This window comes from Myodes glareolus, chromosome 19, assembly GCF_982192425.1.
Source record: "Myodes glareolus chromosome 19, mMyoGla1.1, whole genome shotgun sequence".
Lineage (NCBI taxonomy): Eukaryota > Metazoa > Chordata > Mammalia > Rodentia > Cricetidae > Myodes > Myodes glareolus.
This window is the reverse complement of record NC_142044.1, coordinates 23772146-23789587: the sequence shown is the minus strand read 5'-3', so window position 1 is coordinate 23789587 and position 17442 is coordinate 23772146. Positions and strand designations below refer to the sequence as shown.

Here is a 17442-nt window from a genome sequence, read left to right as displayed (position 1 = left end):
ATACTTGGCCCTTCCCTTACCGACAGAGAATATTTCATAGATACAAACCTGTGAAAACCACAGAGACCATCCCCCACATCTATGCCTGAGAGCTTATGGGGGGAAAAAGGAAACAAAGTAGTTCACCAAAACCTGGGGTGACAGGCCCTGCTCAACAGTGCAGTGTTTCCATGTTCATAGAGAACACTTGGACAGAATTTCTTAAACATTTCTCAGGTAGGCAGGGCAATTCTTTATGTGTATTACTTTCTATTAAAAATAGCAATTATGCGTTGTTTTTCTTAAAAATATATATCTCCAAACACAAAATGTAATAGAAAAGACTTGTATAGAGCTGGGGCTGTAACTCCAAAGTGAAGTCCACAAAGACCCTGGGTTGAAACACCAACATAATCAAAATATTCAAATTTATGCGCTAGAACATAATATAATGTACATTAAGTACTAATATCATCTCTTACTTTTCTGTTTCAAACTCATCACTGGGTTTTTGTTTTTAATGCTTTCTTTTGCTGTTCATGGAGTAGAAGCATCTAGTATGTTTTATTTCTCTCTGCTCACCTGCAGCTAGCTCACAGATCTCCCTGCGTACTAGGCAAGGGAGCTGTTCTAGGCACATAAGTACAACTGAAGGGCTTGTTCTACCTCTACTACCACTGAACCAGTTACTGAGCTATTCTAGAAAAATCTTCTCTTATCAGGATGTGCCAAAGTGAGGAAGGGAGAAAGTGTTAGCAGGAGAAGGCAGAGCAAAGGCTGCCTGTGTGGACAAGAGTCCAGGAGGACATGTGATTGGAGGTGGATTGTCTGAACAGCATGCAGAATGTGGAGCCTGAGAAAGGAAGACCCAGTCTTCTACATCATGAATATACAGGAGGGCTCCCACCCAGAAAGGGCTCTGGAGATCAAGACTGCTTTCAGCAAGGAACTGCTTTGCCATCTCTGCCTGTACTTCTATCATTGTTGAGCTGTGTGACACAGGGCTGGGAACAGGTGCCCAGCAGCTTGGTCCTGGAGCTTCAGTTGATTGTATTGGACCAACATAAACAAATCAGTCACTGTCATGGCCTGAGCTTTTGAAGTCTGTAAAGATGGATTAGAAAATGCACATAATCCTTCTCAGATTCTAGTGAGAGAAATTATAGCTTCTCAAGATCTCCCAGAGAGAAAAGAATGGCATGAATGAATGAAGGGCTACAACACAAGGGAAGGGAGAATGGAATGAATGAATGAAGAGCTACAACACAAGGGAAGGGAAATGGAATGAATGAATGAAGGGCTACTGCACAAGGGAAGGGGTTATAAGCACAGAGCAGGGGCATCGCCAAACTTTACTAGGCATTTTCTCCACTTCTGCTATAATCCTATCACCCATGTGTTCCCTTCCAGCGTCCTGTCAAATTACCATTCACATCAACTGGCTAATTCAGTCTGAAAAGAGAATGGAAAATCCCCACGTCATCCGATGCACTTTACTTTGATGGATGAGGCTGGAGTTGCAGGGAGAGTTAGGCGGCAAAATCTGGCTCTTTCCAACTAATTACTGCATATCTGATTCATTTCCCGCCTTAATGTTGCTTATTTCGTTTTTATTCAAAATATAAAATTACTCCCTGTGTTGGGAGATTAATGGATTTTTTCTCTTTTAGCAACAGATCATTTGTGGTCCCAGGTTATAAATAGGTTAGAATCTGTGACACATTGTTTTCCCTGTTCTCACAGGAGCTCCCCTGAGAGTGAATGAATTATATTTTTTTTCAAGTTAGAGACATTAATGTCTAATTATTCACTGACTGTTCTGTTAGAGGCCCTATTCATTGTTGTTTTAAGAAAATGCAATGGTTTGCTTTTGCACCTTATTCCCGGAAAACTGTTTGTCAATAAACTGGAATTGTCAACACCATCACACAGTTGTGTGATTGATTGCCCATTTGATTGCTTTTGTGATTTATTTGTTTAACAAATATGTGCTTATGGGCTGTTTATACTATATAATGGATGGGAGTATTCGGTTTCTTAGGCACAGTCAGGTTCTGGGTCTGAGAGCAACTTGATTTGCTCCAGACTTGGAGCATCTTCATTTGATCATTATGCATTCACTCACTGACCCAACATTCACTACAGCCAAAGATCACAGTGGGGGTTTACATGGAGCTTGTGTGAGTGATGTATACCCATTCACTTATTAGCAATCTCAGTCACGTAGCAATCTCCTTTGGGAGGCCCCCCTTCCATTCAACTGTGGGATGTAGGTGGAGAGAGAAAAACAGCAACTGAGTCTTCTCACAATGTGCTTAGAGGGCCTGGCTTGGTTTCCATCTGGGTTTTGCCTCTTTTTAAACTGGGACTTTAGGTTACTGCCTGGCTACTTTGGAACACACTACTTCACCTCTCTGTGCCTTAAATGAGGTACCGGTGCCTAGTGAAGAAAGTAAGACGCCCTGCATATATTTCCAGCAAAGAGACACTTGATGGTGAGAAATTGTGGCAACGCTTTGGTAGAGATACAGAAGTGAGGGGGAGAAGGGAGCCAATCTCAGTCAGCGAGTGTGGCTCAGTATTTAGGAGAGCCATGGTAGGTTTCTGTTACTGAACTCCCGGAGGATGCTGTGGTTGCTGCTCTCCGGTGATCACTACAGTAACATACACTAGAGAATCTGCTTCAACTCCTACCACTGGCAAAGGCACCGGAAGAAGAAACTCATGGCTCATTTCTTGGACTTCTACACCAAGCCTCAGGGAAGGCAGTTGACACAGCAGTTTGGGAAGCGCAGCTCGCAGGCCGTCATACACCTGTATGGTATTATGGAGAACGTTGGTGGGCAGGAGCAAAGCTGTCCGCTAAGAGATAATGAATGACCGCAGTGAAGCTCGTTATGAAACTCACCTGATGAATCAAGTTAGTGAAGCCATTAGGACAGTCACCGACACATAGGAAGTAGCCGACATTAGCCATCGTTACTGTAATGATTCCCAGAAATCAGGGAAGACCGTGTAACAGGGTGGTACTTGAATTAGGTTTGTTTGAGGAAACTCAGTGAGGATCAAGGGAGAAAAGGAGCATGCATGATTATATGAGAGACAGGGTGATCCTAGAAAGCTTTATCGGTCCAACAAACAGGGATGAAGAAGTTCTGTAGATAGAGCTACAATAACTGATCTAGAATAACTGATTCTAGATCTAGAATAACTGATGTATAGAACTGAAGAAGGAAGAAACTTCTGGGATGATTCCAAAGATTGAGCATTGGTGATTGGATAGGACAGCCTCATTTATAATTATACCACCAGGGAAAAAGTATAATGTTATGTTGTCGATTGACTCCCAAAGCATAGAGTGTGCTTGCTATCCTGTAGTGATGCTTGACTAATACTTATGAATAAATAAATAGTGCACTTATCTTCCTTCATTAAGACTGAAACAAAGATCATCAATCACATTTTTGGGAGCAGAGACACAGAACTGAGTTTTCTTATGTCCACTGCACTTTTCACGGACCACATACAAATTTCATATATGCAGCAGCACATTATAGACACACCAGAAACCTCCCCAGCCTACAACTACAAGCCACATCCGACAAGCTACACGTCAGATACTTGCTGTTTAAAGAGAGAATGTAGGACATGGGTGTCATAAGGAGATTGTCTCCACACAATGTTACTATGGTTGAGGACCTCTGCAGAGGACATTTTCCAATAAAGAGACCGAGGTCAGTTCCATTCCTTAGAGAAATGTGTGTCATGTGACTGAAAGTCTGCATTAGGAGCATGGCTGTGCCTTCTCAAAAGACGTGCCTCTTCCTGCCAGGATTTTGTGACAGGGTCACACTCTTCTGAAAGTTATGTCAGATATTTTTCTGTATTTCAGAGAGGAAGTTGTGAAACCCCTTTGACAGTGTCATGGCTGCCTCTACAGCAGGAGCCGGAACTTTTGAGATTACTTTTTGAATATCCAAATCTAGTTCTTGAACCAATGAGTGTGTGGAGTTATGAAAAGGAGCGTGGGTGAGGGGTACTTATAGGTCCATGGGCGACTTAACGAGAACTGTGTCATTGGAAAACTCCACACTGGGACTGGTGACAACTCACCAAAGGTGCGCTTTCACTAGAGTTCCAACTCCACCTCCCATCGTCTCTAACGCTAGTACTGCCCATGCTCACTGGACTCTCCGCCGAGGGGCAGATGACTCCTGTCATCCAGTATTATGTTATAGGCCTGATCATCTGATGCTTGGAGAGCAGATTTCAAGCTCGGCTGTGATTTCAAGCAGCAGTGGTCACATCATGCCTGGAGGATGAAGTTTCAGTCTCCCAGTGATGTTGCTCCATCTCGCCATCTTTCCAAACGGTTTAATATGGCTTTTCCAGGAACGAGGTTCATGTATGTGATTTTGTTTTGGTTTGGTTTTGTGCTCGGAGGATTTACCCTTATTTTGTACTTGATCTGTCTCTTCTAGTCTCTCATAGTTGAAAGTCTGCTGATATGTAAGTACAGGAAGTGTGTTTCCTTAGTATCCTCAGATTGTTGTTGGCAAAACACACGGAGTAAAGGGCTGTGGAGTTGAGCAGTTAACTGTGAGTCCTGTCGTGGCACAAGGGCTTAACACTAAGTTCCAGAATAAAACCGATTTCCACCATCATACCAGCTGAAAAGAAAATATGATTTCTTGGTACTGTCTCTTGGGACATTGTTAGAATAAAAATGACAAAATGGGATTTCTTGTGTTGTTATTTCCTTGGGTAATTGTACTTATATGAAGACAGACTTGGTGAAGGGGTGAATATCCACCAGTGCCTAATGGCCTCTTTTTGTCTAGTGTAACTTGGCTCTAGGAAGCAGAGATACAGCTTTTCTCTTCATCAGACATTGTGGAGACCGTGCTTCTTCACATACCGAATTCAGAAACAGAGCTCTTCTCTGACACACCCAGTCATTTGCTTTACAGGATTTGGAGCAAAATTAATTAGCTTGAGAAAGCAGTGGGACTATGCTAAGTATTATTAATGATACAATTAACTGTTCCTTTCTTCGGGGGTTGAGTGGATCCTTGCTCCCTTGGTCCATGGCTAAGGATGAACCCCATTTCTCCTGTTTTGTCTCTAACAAGCTCTGCTCAGTGCCCTGGGGATCTGTCCCAAGCCACTCCATGACAAGGTTGTGACCAGGGTCTCTCCTGATATATGGAGAAGGGTCTCAGACTCTTGCCTGATCTGTGGCAGGGGAAATGAATGGGCCCAGATCCACCTCATTAGCAGGGTAGAAAATCTTTGCAAGACATAGGAAAAGTTCATGAGAATTCAGCTAATGTGGTGTATCAGGAAATGGATTTGGTACTCTCTCACTTGTTATTACTTAATTTGACTTTTATCACAGTTCTATAATATGTAAATCAAGTTGTCACCATTGTATAGAAGAGAAGACCCACATTATGTTTTCAAAAATAAAAATAAAAATAAAAAACACTCCCCTACTGACCAAACAGTTCAGAAGTCATCTCCAATTTGTTCCACTTTCAAAGCATGGATGCTCATCTCCTATCACACACATGCGCTCCATGAACACCATGGAACCCCTGCTTTAAGGTAAAGTTCATCCCATCAGGGTGTTCCCAGTCCCACACTAACTGGCTTCCACCACAAACCTTCTCTGTGCTTAGGGTGTGACCCTGTGTAGAACAGCCCATACCTGTTCTGCTGTGTTCCTTCTGCTTCTTTTGTCTTCACAGTAGGACTGAGCACAGTGACATATGACTGCATTCACAGTAGTTTGGATGCTGAGGCAGGAGGATTAGGAAGATCAGGAGTCCAAAGCTAGCTTGCGATGTATAGTGATATCTGTCTCAAGACAAATCAAAAAGGTCATCCCCCTGGATCCTTTGTGCCTGGATTCCCAGGATAAGTTAAAGCCAGGCTGAGTTAATGAGTTAGAGACTGCCTTAGGCTGTGCATTGGGATAGGAAACAGCTCTGCTGTTTGTTAACTCAGCATTTGGGGACACTCACTCAGTGTTTGCTCAGCTCTAAATTGGGAATAATGATATTAGGTGAAACGGTTGCTATCCCCTAGAATTCCTGTCTTCTCCTTCACATCTCAGGCTATGTCAGAGGCCAACAACCCCAGAGAGCCTGTGTGACCTATTATGATGTTCTCAAGGAGTTCAAGATGGAGGTCTATACACAACACTGTGAGTTCACTAAAATTCTTGCACTGCATGTCTGGCTATGAGTGTGTCTTACTGCACATAACTAAACCATTGATTTACTATTATATGTGTATATGTGAGCACAGGTGTGTACATGATTGTGTTCAGACAGATCAGAAGATGGTTGTGGGAAGTTTATTCTTTCAACCTCTTCTGTCAAGACAGAATGTCTCTTCCTTTAGATCACTCTGTCCTCCAAGCCTGGAGGTGTTCTTTTCTCCTGTCTCCCCTCCATCTCACTGTAGGAACATTGGGGTTACAGATGCCTGCCACCACATCCTTCCCAGTTATCCGTTTCATTATGGTCTCTGAGTGTCAACTGAAATGGTCTTGCTTGTGGGTTAAAAGCTTTTACTCACTAAACCATTCATCTAGCCTTAGACTGAATATTGTTTAAGAACAGGAACTATGTCTTGTTCATCTTTGGTGTCTCCACTAACCAAATTGGCCACTGAATTATGCTCCTGAACTTCCAATTAAAACTTGTAAAAAAATAAATAATGGAACGATCCTTCGGCTTTGAAGCATGAGCCAGTATTTTAGTATGCATGTGAGAGGTGAAGGGAGAAGGATGAGCCCTCTGAACAAAGGCACTGAAGGAGCAGGGGGCACAGGGAGGCGTGGAGTGTTTCTGAGGTTATCCTGGGAACCAGAAGCAGCAAGGACTGCTGGGATACAAGGCAGGGGCCGGGTAGTTTTGAGCTGAGGGCCACTTCTGCTTCAGGGATCAGTCCTTCAGGCTTTAGTCTCAGGCTCCACTGAGGCTTGAAGGGAACAAAAGATTGGCTCAGCTCTGAAGATGTTTTGTTGTTTTGGTTTGTTCTAGCTGAGTCCCTTCAGATAATGCATTGATTTGGACACACTCCGATGACACCCATCAGCGCTTTTTTGTAAAAAATGAAAACACAGCCAAAAGTCTTTAATGTATCATTTTTCTAACCTACTGCCAGGGTGGGGCTAGACCCTTCCAAGCTAAGATAGGCATGACCAGCACTCCAAGTTGCATGTACATATCTGCTAGAAGTGGGCAGAGTGCCTGGAAAGTAAGAGGCAGCCAGACAAAGGAGAAAGAGAAAGAGATCTTTAGAAATGTGCAATCAGGGCCAGGCTCCCACCTTTGTGCCCTTAGGATCCAATTCGGAGCCTACTCCTTTTAAGGACACTGAATTCCAGGCTGGTGTGGGAAATCCTTCTATACAAGTGTTGCTTTTGTTGGTTAATGAATAAAGTTGTTTCATTAAGTGGCTGAGCAGAACAAAGAAAGGAATTCCATGCAGATAGTGGAGGAAAGAGGATGGAGTCAGGAAGACACCAGGGAGATGCCAGATGCCAGGGAGACATCATGTAGCCGCTGGAAGAGACAGATGCCAGAACTTTGCCGGATAAACCACAGCCATGTGGCGATACACAGATTAATAGAAATGGGTTAATTTAAGATATAAGAGCTAGCCAACAATACACTTAAGTGATTGGTCAAGTAGTAATATAATTAATATAGTTTCTGAGTGATTATTTTAGGTCTGGACCACTGGAAAATGAGCAAGCAGCCTCAGACTACAGATTGGCACACTAACATATCCACAGAAAAACTGATAGAGCTTGCAAAGGAATTCTAGATACACACACACACACACACACACACACACACACACAAAAAGTTTATTCACATTTTTTTTCAGATGAGCTCTGTTTGCACGTGGTAAGCAGGGGTTCCATGGTTCCTTTGAGAGAGATGCAGTATAAACAGTGACTTCTTTAAGAACAGTGGTTTCATGGTTTATCAGCATAAATGGCTTTGACTCTTTTGGGAGGTCCAGCCACCAAGCATTTAAATGGTGTTTGTGAGCAGAGTGCTGCAATTTGCTTAATGGCATCATAGACCTGCTTTGTGCCAGAAAATGGGGCTGTGAGCATGGCTCGGAGAGCTGGTGCTGAACATGCCTCCATGTTGGACTGGGCCGAGCCAACAGGCAGGACAGTGGAGTTAGTACTAGTCATGCCTGCTTAGCATTTAAAAAGAAAAAAAATCACTCTTGATCAGAAAATAATTACATATATGCAGTAAAGACAGATTCAGACAAAAACAAACCTTTGACAGTGTGTTGAAAAAAAATGCATGAAGGCTAGGGGGAGAGAAATAAAGAGCACAGAGAGTTATTAAAATAAAGTAAATCTTTTTTTTTTAAAAAAAAAGTCTTTAAAGAGACAAAGTTCAGACAGTCATAGATTAAAGGGATAAAGAAAAATAAACCACAGAAAGATGGAATATACAAGCCGGGCAGTGGTGATGCACACCTTTAATCCCAGCACTCGGGAGGCAGAGACAGGCAGATCTCTGCGAGTTTGAGGCCATCTTGGCCTACAAGAGCTAGTTCCAGGACAGCTAGGGCTGTTACACAGAGAAACCCTGTCTCGAAAAACCAAAAACAACAACAACAAAAAAACTGTAAAGATGGATTATATACAGAGTCTGGATTATGTATATTATTGTGTTTTCTTTGAAATTTTTTTACTATGAATGAGCTAAGTACAGAGAGACATTTCATTGTACAGGCTGCTAATTTAAACCAACATATATACTTTAAAGGTATCTTGACTTTAAAATTTGGGCCTAATAATATGTTGCTTTGGAAAAGAGGTTCTTCTTTTGTTTCCACAGAGAAGGAGAACCTGTGGATTCCTGCCAGGGTAATGTGCTTTGATGGACCAAGACCACTCAAAAGATTTCTGTGAAAACCCCCAAAATTACTTCACCCAACAAAAGCAGTAAGCAGTTTGAAAATAACTATGTCCAAATCCCTAAATATTGTTGGTAAATGTTCATTTACATTAAAAGGAGGATATGCTATAGATATGGATACTTTGCATTGGTATGAATCTTGGTTTATTAATAAAAATTTATGATCAATTTTGTGACGTATATATATATTTCTGCTCTTGATTAAGGTATTGTGTCTGTGCACTTCATTTAAAAATGTAATGTATATTTAAGAAATACAGGTTGATATATAGTCATCTATAATAGTCAAACTTGTAGTCATGTTAGGTTTTCTAGATATATAGCGATATATTTCAGTTAGATAAATAATCTTCAAACCTTTCAAAGACCTATGGAATATGGTATTTAAACTTTTAAAAACTTAGGACTTTTTATGACAATGAGTCACATCTATCCTGGCAGCACTAATTACTTCAAAAGGAAGATGGGCATCGAAGAGACTCCTTGTGGAGTTGGTTAGCCATTTGGGCAAAAACTACTCTTTCCTAGATACTTGATTGGTGCAGGAGAATTATCTGTATTCTGTCAATCATATTTTAATAAAACGCTGATTGGCCAGGCAGGCAGTATAGGCAGGAAAGCCAGACAGGAAGTAGGGGTGGAGCAAAGAGACTGGGAGTATTCTGGAAGCAGAGCTCCCTCAGCATTCCTGTGCAGACCACTGAAGAGGCAGCATGTAACCTGCCCAGCTGAGAAAGGTACGGAGCCATGTGCTAACATAGATAAGGATAATGGGGTAACATAAGTTATAAGAGTTAACAAGAAGCCTGACCTAATGGGCCAATCAGTTTATAACCTTATGGAGTCCTGTGTGTAATTTCTGTTTGGGATTTGCCGGCTGTTGGGGTACCGGGCGGGACAGAAACCCCAACAAGCTGGCCCTCATGCTACAAATGGCGCCAACGTGTGGACAACTGTATCCACATAAAGCCTGAGACAGCTTGGGAAGTAATTCTAGAACAAAATAACAGCATTATGCATGGTTTCTTGGTAGCAGCAATTTCTCGGGTCTGCTCTGCTTGCTAGAGGCAAGCAAGTGCCCTCATCTAAGAGAGGCTTCCTGACTCAGCTTTAGCTGCAAAACCTTGCAGCTCTTTTAAGAGGTCCTGCCGCGAAGCACTTAAATGGTGTTGATGAAAAGCTGAACGCATGCTTTTCGGGTTTTCAGCAGTAGCAGGAAAAAAGCTGCGCTGTTTTAAAATGCAGGCTTTCTGGGCTGTCCTGTCAGGGCAATCTCTGACTCTTTCAGACAGGCAGTCCTACTAAGTGTGGTCTGTGAGCAGAATGCTCCAGCTTACTTGCTAACAAGGACCTTGAAACGCCATAGAGTTGTGGCAACAAAAATGGCTACAGCCAGTACCTCCGTAGAGGCTGGAAAGTTAAGGATCTAGCCTTCAAAGCCACGGCTTTCCGTATTGCTTTGTAAATTAAAGGCTCATGTGGTCAAAAAAGAGAGATATACAGTAAAGAGAGATTCAAAGAGAAAGAAAACCTCTAAATGGTTTACAGTATGTTAAAAATATATGCAGGTTTAAAGTTAAAGTTCTTAAAGTTAAAAGGAAAGAAAGAGAGTAGTTGGGTGTGATGGTACACACCTTTAATCCCAATGCCTGGGAGGCAGAGGCATATTGACCTCTGTGACTTCAAGGGGCAGAGGTAGATTGACCTCTGTGACCTCAAGGTGTGGTAGAACACGCCTTTAATCCCAATGCCTGGGAGGCAGAGACAGATCTCTGTGAGTTCAAGGTGTGGTAGCATACACCTTTAATCCCAGCACTGGGGAGGCAGAGACAGGCGGATCTCTGTGAGTTCAAGGACGGCCTGCTCTACAGAGTTATTCCAGGACAAAGATATATACAGAGAACCTGTCTCAAAAAGCCAAAAGTTAAAGGTAAAATTAAAAGAAATAGAGGTTGAAATAAAGCCGCATAAAGATGGAAAATACACAGAGAATCTTGATACTGTATGCTATTATGCTCTCTTTAAATTGTTTGAATGCTGAGGAAGGAGAAACAGCTGCTAAAAGACTTTTGTTTATAAATGCTGCAGAATTAATCCAAGATAGACATTTTGAAAATACCTTGGCTTCAAAACTGAAGTCAAAAGGTATGTTACTTTGGAGAAGAGATTTTGCTTTTGTTTCCACAGAAAATGAGAGGCTATGGATTCATTCTGAATTAAGAAAAATCAGTTTTGATCAAGGGAGGCCACCTGAAAAATCTCTGACAGGAACAGATGGCCCAGATGTCTAAATTCTACATCCAAAACAGATTCAAGACTGTCGCCTGAGATGATCGAGACTCACAGGATACTCCAGTCAGGACTTGAATTATAACTCTAAGTTTTCTTTAGGTCCCCATAAGATCATCAGCGCCCCCAACCAGCAGGAAGTAGCCTGAAATACTACGCCCACATTCCCAACAAATGGACTATGGGTATTTTTCTTTGTTTAAAAAAAAAAGAGGGAAATGGTGCAGGAGAATTATCTGTATTCTGTCAATCATATTTTAATAAAACGCTGATTGGCCAGGCAGCCAGTATAGGCGGGAAAGCCAGACAGGAAGTAGGGGTGGAGCAAAGAGACTGGGAGTATTCTGGAAGCAGAGCTCCCTCAGCATTCCTGTGCAGACCACTGAAGAGGCAGCATGTAACCTGCCCAGCTGAGAAAGGTACGGAGCCATGTGCTAACATAGATAAGGATAATGGGGTAACATAAGTTATAAGAGTTAACAAGAAGCCTGACCTAATGGGCCAATCAGTTTATAACCTTATGGAGTCCTGTGTGTAATTTCTGTTTGGGATTTGCCGGCTGTTGGGGTACCGGGCGGGACAGAAACCCCAACAAGCTGGCCCTCATGCTACACTTGATGTTATGCTTTATGAACTGGGTATGCAAGACCCATAGAAAAATGACTGCTGAACTTGCTTAAAGGTGATGTTCCTGCTTCATGAAAGAGTCTGCCAGACATTCTGCAGGAAACAGAAAAAAGTGACTGACAAACTGCCAATATAGGTGGAACTGTCTTTGAAATTTCTTGCTTCATGGAAAAGTTTGCTGGATATTATGGACCTGTAGGCTGAAGATGAATGCCCCAATGATACAGAAGAACTTTGGGTTACTGTCCATGCAGTGAGATGTCTCTGTCAATTCTTGAGTTTTGGAAGTTGCTAACAATGCACTTCCTGCTTATTTAGGTAATATTATATCCTTCTGGGGTCTTTGAAGGAGTTGAATAGATAGTTATAATTATAGTTTTCCCTAGTTATGATAAAAGATAAAGTATTATAACTGTAATTCTTGCTTGATACCTGTTTTGTTATATGAAATTGTATTATGTCAGAGTTAAAAATCTTTCTTTTATTTAAACAGAAAAGGGGAAATGGTATGGGAAGTCTTTCTGTATGTGTGTTGCTTTCATTGATTAATGAATAAAGCTGTTTTGGCCAGTGGCTTAGCAGAATAGAGCAAGGTGGGAATTCCAGCAGGAAAGAAGGCAAAGTCAGAGAGACACCATGTAGCCGCTGGAGGAGACAGATGCCAGAACTTTGTCTGGTAAATCATAGTCATGTGGTGATACACAAATTATAGAAATTGGTTAATTTAAGATATAAGAGCTACCCAGCAATACGCTTAAGTGATTGGCCAAGTCGTAATTTAATTAATATAGTTTCAACTGATTATTTTGGGTCTAGGCAGCTGAAAAATGAACAAGCAGCCTCTGACTACACCAGGCCTAGAATAACAGCCCTCTCCCCAGGCACATTGGACCCACAAGTGGAAGACACACATTTTAAGTAAACTCTTGCTTAACCTTTAATAAGTACAGGGTGATTGAGGGAAATGCGTCTTGCAGTGGGAAGGAAGCATAGGAGTTCTGCCCATCTTCACCTCTTTCCAAGAATACCATTGTGTCCTGTGTCTGCAGCTACATCACCTTCCTAGACAAAGAAATGGATGAATTGATGCAGCACATTGCCACAGGGACTTTGCATACTAGCTTGGATTACACAGTTAACCAGTGCCTAGCACAGCCAAGACGACGAGGCAAAATCCAACCTCAGCTCCCTGGAAGTCATACCTTCTACTATGAGCTCCACAGGGTTGCTGGGTTCTGAGTGGAAGGGATCAGGATCCCAGGAGGTATAGCGGCAGGTGTAGTTCCCTGTATGTCGGGGACCCACTAAGGGTAGCCCCAGGTCACTCCAGGAGCTTGTGACTCTGTGTATCCTGTAGGGGACAATTTTGCCACCACGCAGCAGCTCCATGATGACCCCAGGCACCTTGCTCTGGCAGCGTAGAACAACATCACTGCCAGCAAGTACTTTACCTGTCCATAGTGCCTGGAGCTTTGGTGGTGGTGGTGGCCCTGGTTGGGGGTGGGTGTGAGGGAAGATACTCAGTTTGAACATTTCTTGCCTGGCCCCATGGTGACTTTACTTTAGCTACTTTGTTTGCACTGCCCACTTTGGGTCAGGCAGCTCTCTCTGTTGCCTCGCTCCTTTGCTACCCATTTGTATCTCTTCCAGCATCACAAGCGCTATGAGATCTGCCAGGCTTTAGCCTACCCCAGGGCTTAACTGACTCCCCAGATAGGTGAAGAAACCTTCAGGATTCTGCTCAGGCAGAAGCACAGTTCAAAGGTCTGGGGTCAAACTTAAGCCTGACTGGAAACTCTGTGTGGTCTCTCTGCCTGTCTGACCTCTGACCCAAGGAGACCTCAATGAGGAAATCAGAGGAACAAATAGACCCCAGGGCCTCCAGGGCTCTGGAAAATTACACATTAGCTCAAACCGTAGGGACAGCCCCAGGTCAGAACAGGCAGTGGCTGCTACTGAGTGAAGCTGACATACTTGCAGCACAAGGAAACTAAAGAGAGCAGGGTGTATCTGAACAGGAGCAGCTCAGACCCTAACCCTCTTGAACACGATTTCGCCTGCCCACTTCTAGTTCCAACTCGGGGGCCGGGGGGAGGGGGAGAGGAAGAAAGACCAGAGTTCCATGCCTTATCTGAGAGAGGTAACTTCAAGGACTTCAAAGTCCAAAGCCTCATTAAGGCACAGCATAGAAAGAATGGCCCCTCACAGGACCACAGTCCAGGAATCCGATCCCTTATCGGAGCACCCCATGGGACTTCCTACCCACGTGGCTATGCTCAGCTCACCATCCACAGTCAGCTCCACGAACTCGCTGGGAGCGGATCCTGAGAAGGGCGGGGCTAGTTCCACGTAGATGCAGCTGTAATCTGCAGTGTCTTCTGCTGAGACGTTGTGCAGCTGAAAGACAGCCTCGTTGCCAGCTGTCTTCAGCGTCTGCAGCAGGATGCTCTCGTCCGGGTCTTCACGGTGCAGGCCGAAGCGCAGGCCAGCCTTAGGGGCGGTACATCGAAACTGCACCATGGAATCAGGTTCAATGGTCTGATTCGATGGCTCGGCAGTGAGCTCCGGGGCCGGCAGTGTCTCTGTAGAGGATCAGACACATTGGCCCAGTTTGAAGGCACAGCAAGGGACCCATATGTGGTCCAGCCTGTGATGTGGCTGAGTCTTATGCCTAAAGTGACCTCCCATCCTGCTTTCTTGTCTGCTTCTGAAAGACAGCCAGGACCATACTTAATACTGTGCCACTGCCTCAGGCTCTTAGCTTTGGCAAACCCTGGGCGTGCAGTTGAATTCTTTCTAGGATACTCTGACAAGAGGCATCCCATCAAGGTCTGAGCCTGACTTTTGTGGTGTTCCAGTTCTTTGCAGATCTCAAGGTTGCTGTATTATTTGTCCTGTTTGAGGCTTGGGAAAATGAGGCTAACTGGATAAATTTGTTCTGGTTTGGGGATTCTGCCTTGAGGTACCTATCCTGCTTGCTTCTGACACCCCTCTCTCCTTACCCCCTGCTCTGGATCTGCAGTCCCCCCGTGAGGCTCACCATCACTCCACATTAGCTCTACGGGCTCACTGTCATTGGACCAAGCTGTATTGCTGTGTAGACGGTAGCGACAGGTGAATGGGCTCTGGTCCCCCAGATCCGATCGTTTCAGATAGAACTTGATCTGCTCTGGGCTGGTGCTGATGGAGGGGAGGTTCAGCTTGTGCTCGCCCTGCCTCAGCTGGAATTCAACATCCATCAGTGGAGCCTCACAGACAAGGGTCCTGTGGACCTTCATAAGTAGGATCACCGTGAAACTTCCGGAAGAGGTCAGCACCGGTGGAGGCGGTATGACTGCAAAGCAGGGAAGGTCCTGAGGCAGGAATCTAGGGCACTCGGTTTTGTAGGGTCCCACGAAGAACTGTCCTCTGTCTGACCCCAAACCCCCAGGGACAGCTTTTCTTCGGACATGATGCATCAGGTCTTTCTACCCAGCTTTTCAGTGTTGGGATCGAGCACTCACCATATTCCTTGATAGTCACAGTATCACTGGGCGCAGAGGGCACAGCTGATGTGTGAATTAGGTAGCTGCAGCTATAGGTGCCAGGTTTGTGGACTAGGAAAGTGGCCAGTTCCTTGTCACCTTTCCTGGCTTCAGCTGTTTCCAGGAAACCATCGGGTGCAGCTAGTTCCAGGAAACCATCGGTTTCAGCTACTTCCGGGAAACCAACATCTCCTTCCCGCTTCAGCAGGAAGGTTACATCTGGCAGTGGCGCCTGGCACACCAGGAATGTACTCAGGCCAGGTGTGATCCAGGACACTGGCTCAACAGAAAGCCAGGGTCTGGGCAAGGGCTCTGTGGAGGGGGAGGGCAGGGTCAGTGAGTACTTCTGGCTCACTCTAGAAGAAGCAAGAGTATGAATTCCAGACTCAGAAAATAGAAGGGAGGCAGGGATGGAGTGGGGGTGAAAGCTGGAGACAGGGAGCAGAACACTACTCTGTGCCACACCTGTCCCCAGCACTCCATAGGACTTACTCATAAGCTTCTGAGGACAGCATAAACATTCCCACTTAACAGATGAGCAAGCATGGATGGAGGCTCCTCCATCTACCCCTTCCCACTGTCTTCTTACCTCATTAAGGTCCTGTCTATCTGTCCCTGTCACCTCTATGAGATTGCTCATCTCTATCCATCCACCAAAGGTTTCCAAGCCTTACTGAATTTGGTAGAGGTCCCTATTGTCACTTGTAATTGCTCCCAGTGGGAGTGGGTCTGCATGGGAGGTAGGTCAACATGGGCAAGCTACTGGGACATCCCATTTCTGAGCAGTTGGAGGATTTTGGTAGCCTCACGTCCTTCCAAGTCAGAGACAGGTTTGCCCAGATTTCTAGCAGGGACCCAGTGTCTGCCCATAGGCTAGGTTAACTGGTGGTGCCTGGAGTGCAAAGGAGCCAGGGTTAGCTTGCTGCTGTTAGGAAAGGGGTTTCCCACAACCCATGCTCACTGTTTCCTGTGTTATCCTTCAACACGCTGGGGGCTGCATCTGTTGCTGGACCTACAATGGAACAGAGTCTGTGAGTTTGCGTCCATACCACACCTGCCCCAGAGGTCCCGGGCCCCAGGACGTCTTACCCCAGAGCAGCAGCACAGCTGCCAGCAGAGACATGGTTGGGTCTCAGTCCAGCTGGAGTGTCTGCAGGGAGCACCTGCAGCGGCGATTTAATCTGCAGGCCTGACCTTGCACTTTGTTTGCCCTTCCTGGAAAGTAGGGACAGAGATTCAGCTGCTTGGCATGGGGACAAGGAGGATTCAGCAACACTGCTAATCAATAATAATGTGTAAAGTTTCAAGCCTAATGGATAATAACAGTAAAAAAGTCTTCTCTTCTTCAGATTAAAAAAAAAACACACACACAAAGCAAAACAGAATTTTAGACTCAAAAAAAGACCATATATTTTCTTAATGTAAGAGAATCCGTCAGTCTAGGCCAGTGTGGGCTACATTGTGAGCCAGACCCTATTTAAAAAAGAGCAAGAAACAAAACAAAACCCAGGAATACATAAACCCATTTTGGTATCCAGAAATTGTCCTCGATCGTTTAAAGTATTGGGGGTCACAGTCACCCTGTGCGTTCCTCCTCCCATTCCCGTGGCTCCTTCAGTGAGAATTTCTCTCCCTTTGGGAACAGCAGGAAGGGGATGTCGGCATTTCCTCTCTCTCTCTCTCTCAGTTCCCACTGCCTTTCCAGCAAAGAAAGAATAGTTTATCTCATGGATGACATGGGAGTTTGACTTCCACAATCTCTCAAACTGTTCATACACTAGGGTCTATGAAAACAACAAAGGCTGAGAGCCCAATGAATTAAAATGAATAAAATAAACATTATCTTTAAAAATTTTTGTATTTTTGTGCATATCTGGTCATGTTTGTATGTGTGAGTTCATGAGTGTATGTTGGGTGACAAACACAACATTTATAGTGGTGCTTTGTCAATACTTCCAGTGTTAGTTTGTGTCCATTGACGGTGAGCTTCACAGGTCCCTGATCCTGGACACTTTTCCTCAAGAGAGTCCATGGTTTCTCTGGTCTTTTATAGGGTC

At 44.3% G+C, this 17442-nt stretch overlaps 1 protein-coding gene and 1 long non-coding RNA gene across 4 annotated transcripts; both read right to left on the bottom strand.

Moving 5' to 3' along the window:
* Nucleotides 1-1919: 1919 nt before the first annotated feature.
* Nucleotides 1920-9530, bottom strand: LOC148118914 (uncharacterized). Its single transcript, XR_015735602.1, has 2 exons — nucleotides 5690-9530; nucleotides 1920-4649 (listed from the first exon to the last, which is right to left on the bottom strand). It is a non-coding gene; the product is annotated as an uncharacterized LOC148118914 (long non-coding RNA).
* Nucleotides 9531-12773: 3243 nt separating this feature from the next.
* LOC125415190 (alpha-1B-glycoprotein-like) lies at nucleotides 12774-16589 on the bottom strand. 3 transcript variants are annotated; one of them, XR_014998030.2, is made up of 7 exons: nucleotides 16475-16589; nucleotides 16347-16397; nucleotides 15365-15697; nucleotides 14902-15195; nucleotides 14147-14443; nucleotides 13064-13212; nucleotides 12774-12923 (listed from the first exon to the last, which is right to left on the bottom strand). XR_014998030.2 is itself a non-coding variant. In XM_048457357.3 (7 exons), the coding sequence occupies exons 1-7, from the start codon at nucleotides 16506-16508 to the stop codon at nucleotides 12916-12918; spliced, it is 1305 nt and encodes a 434-aa protein (XP_048313314.3). In that variant the 5' UTR covers nucleotides 16509-16589; the 3' UTR covers nucleotides 12774-12915. The 3 variants fall into 3 exon arrangements, 2 of the variants coding, with proteins under 2 accessions (XP_048313314.3, XP_048313318.3); XM_048457357.3 differs by having other exon boundaries at nucleotides 13064-13351; XM_048457361.3 differs by lacking the exon at nucleotides 13064-13212.
* Between the last annotated feature and the right edge of the window lie 853 nt (nucleotides 16590-17442).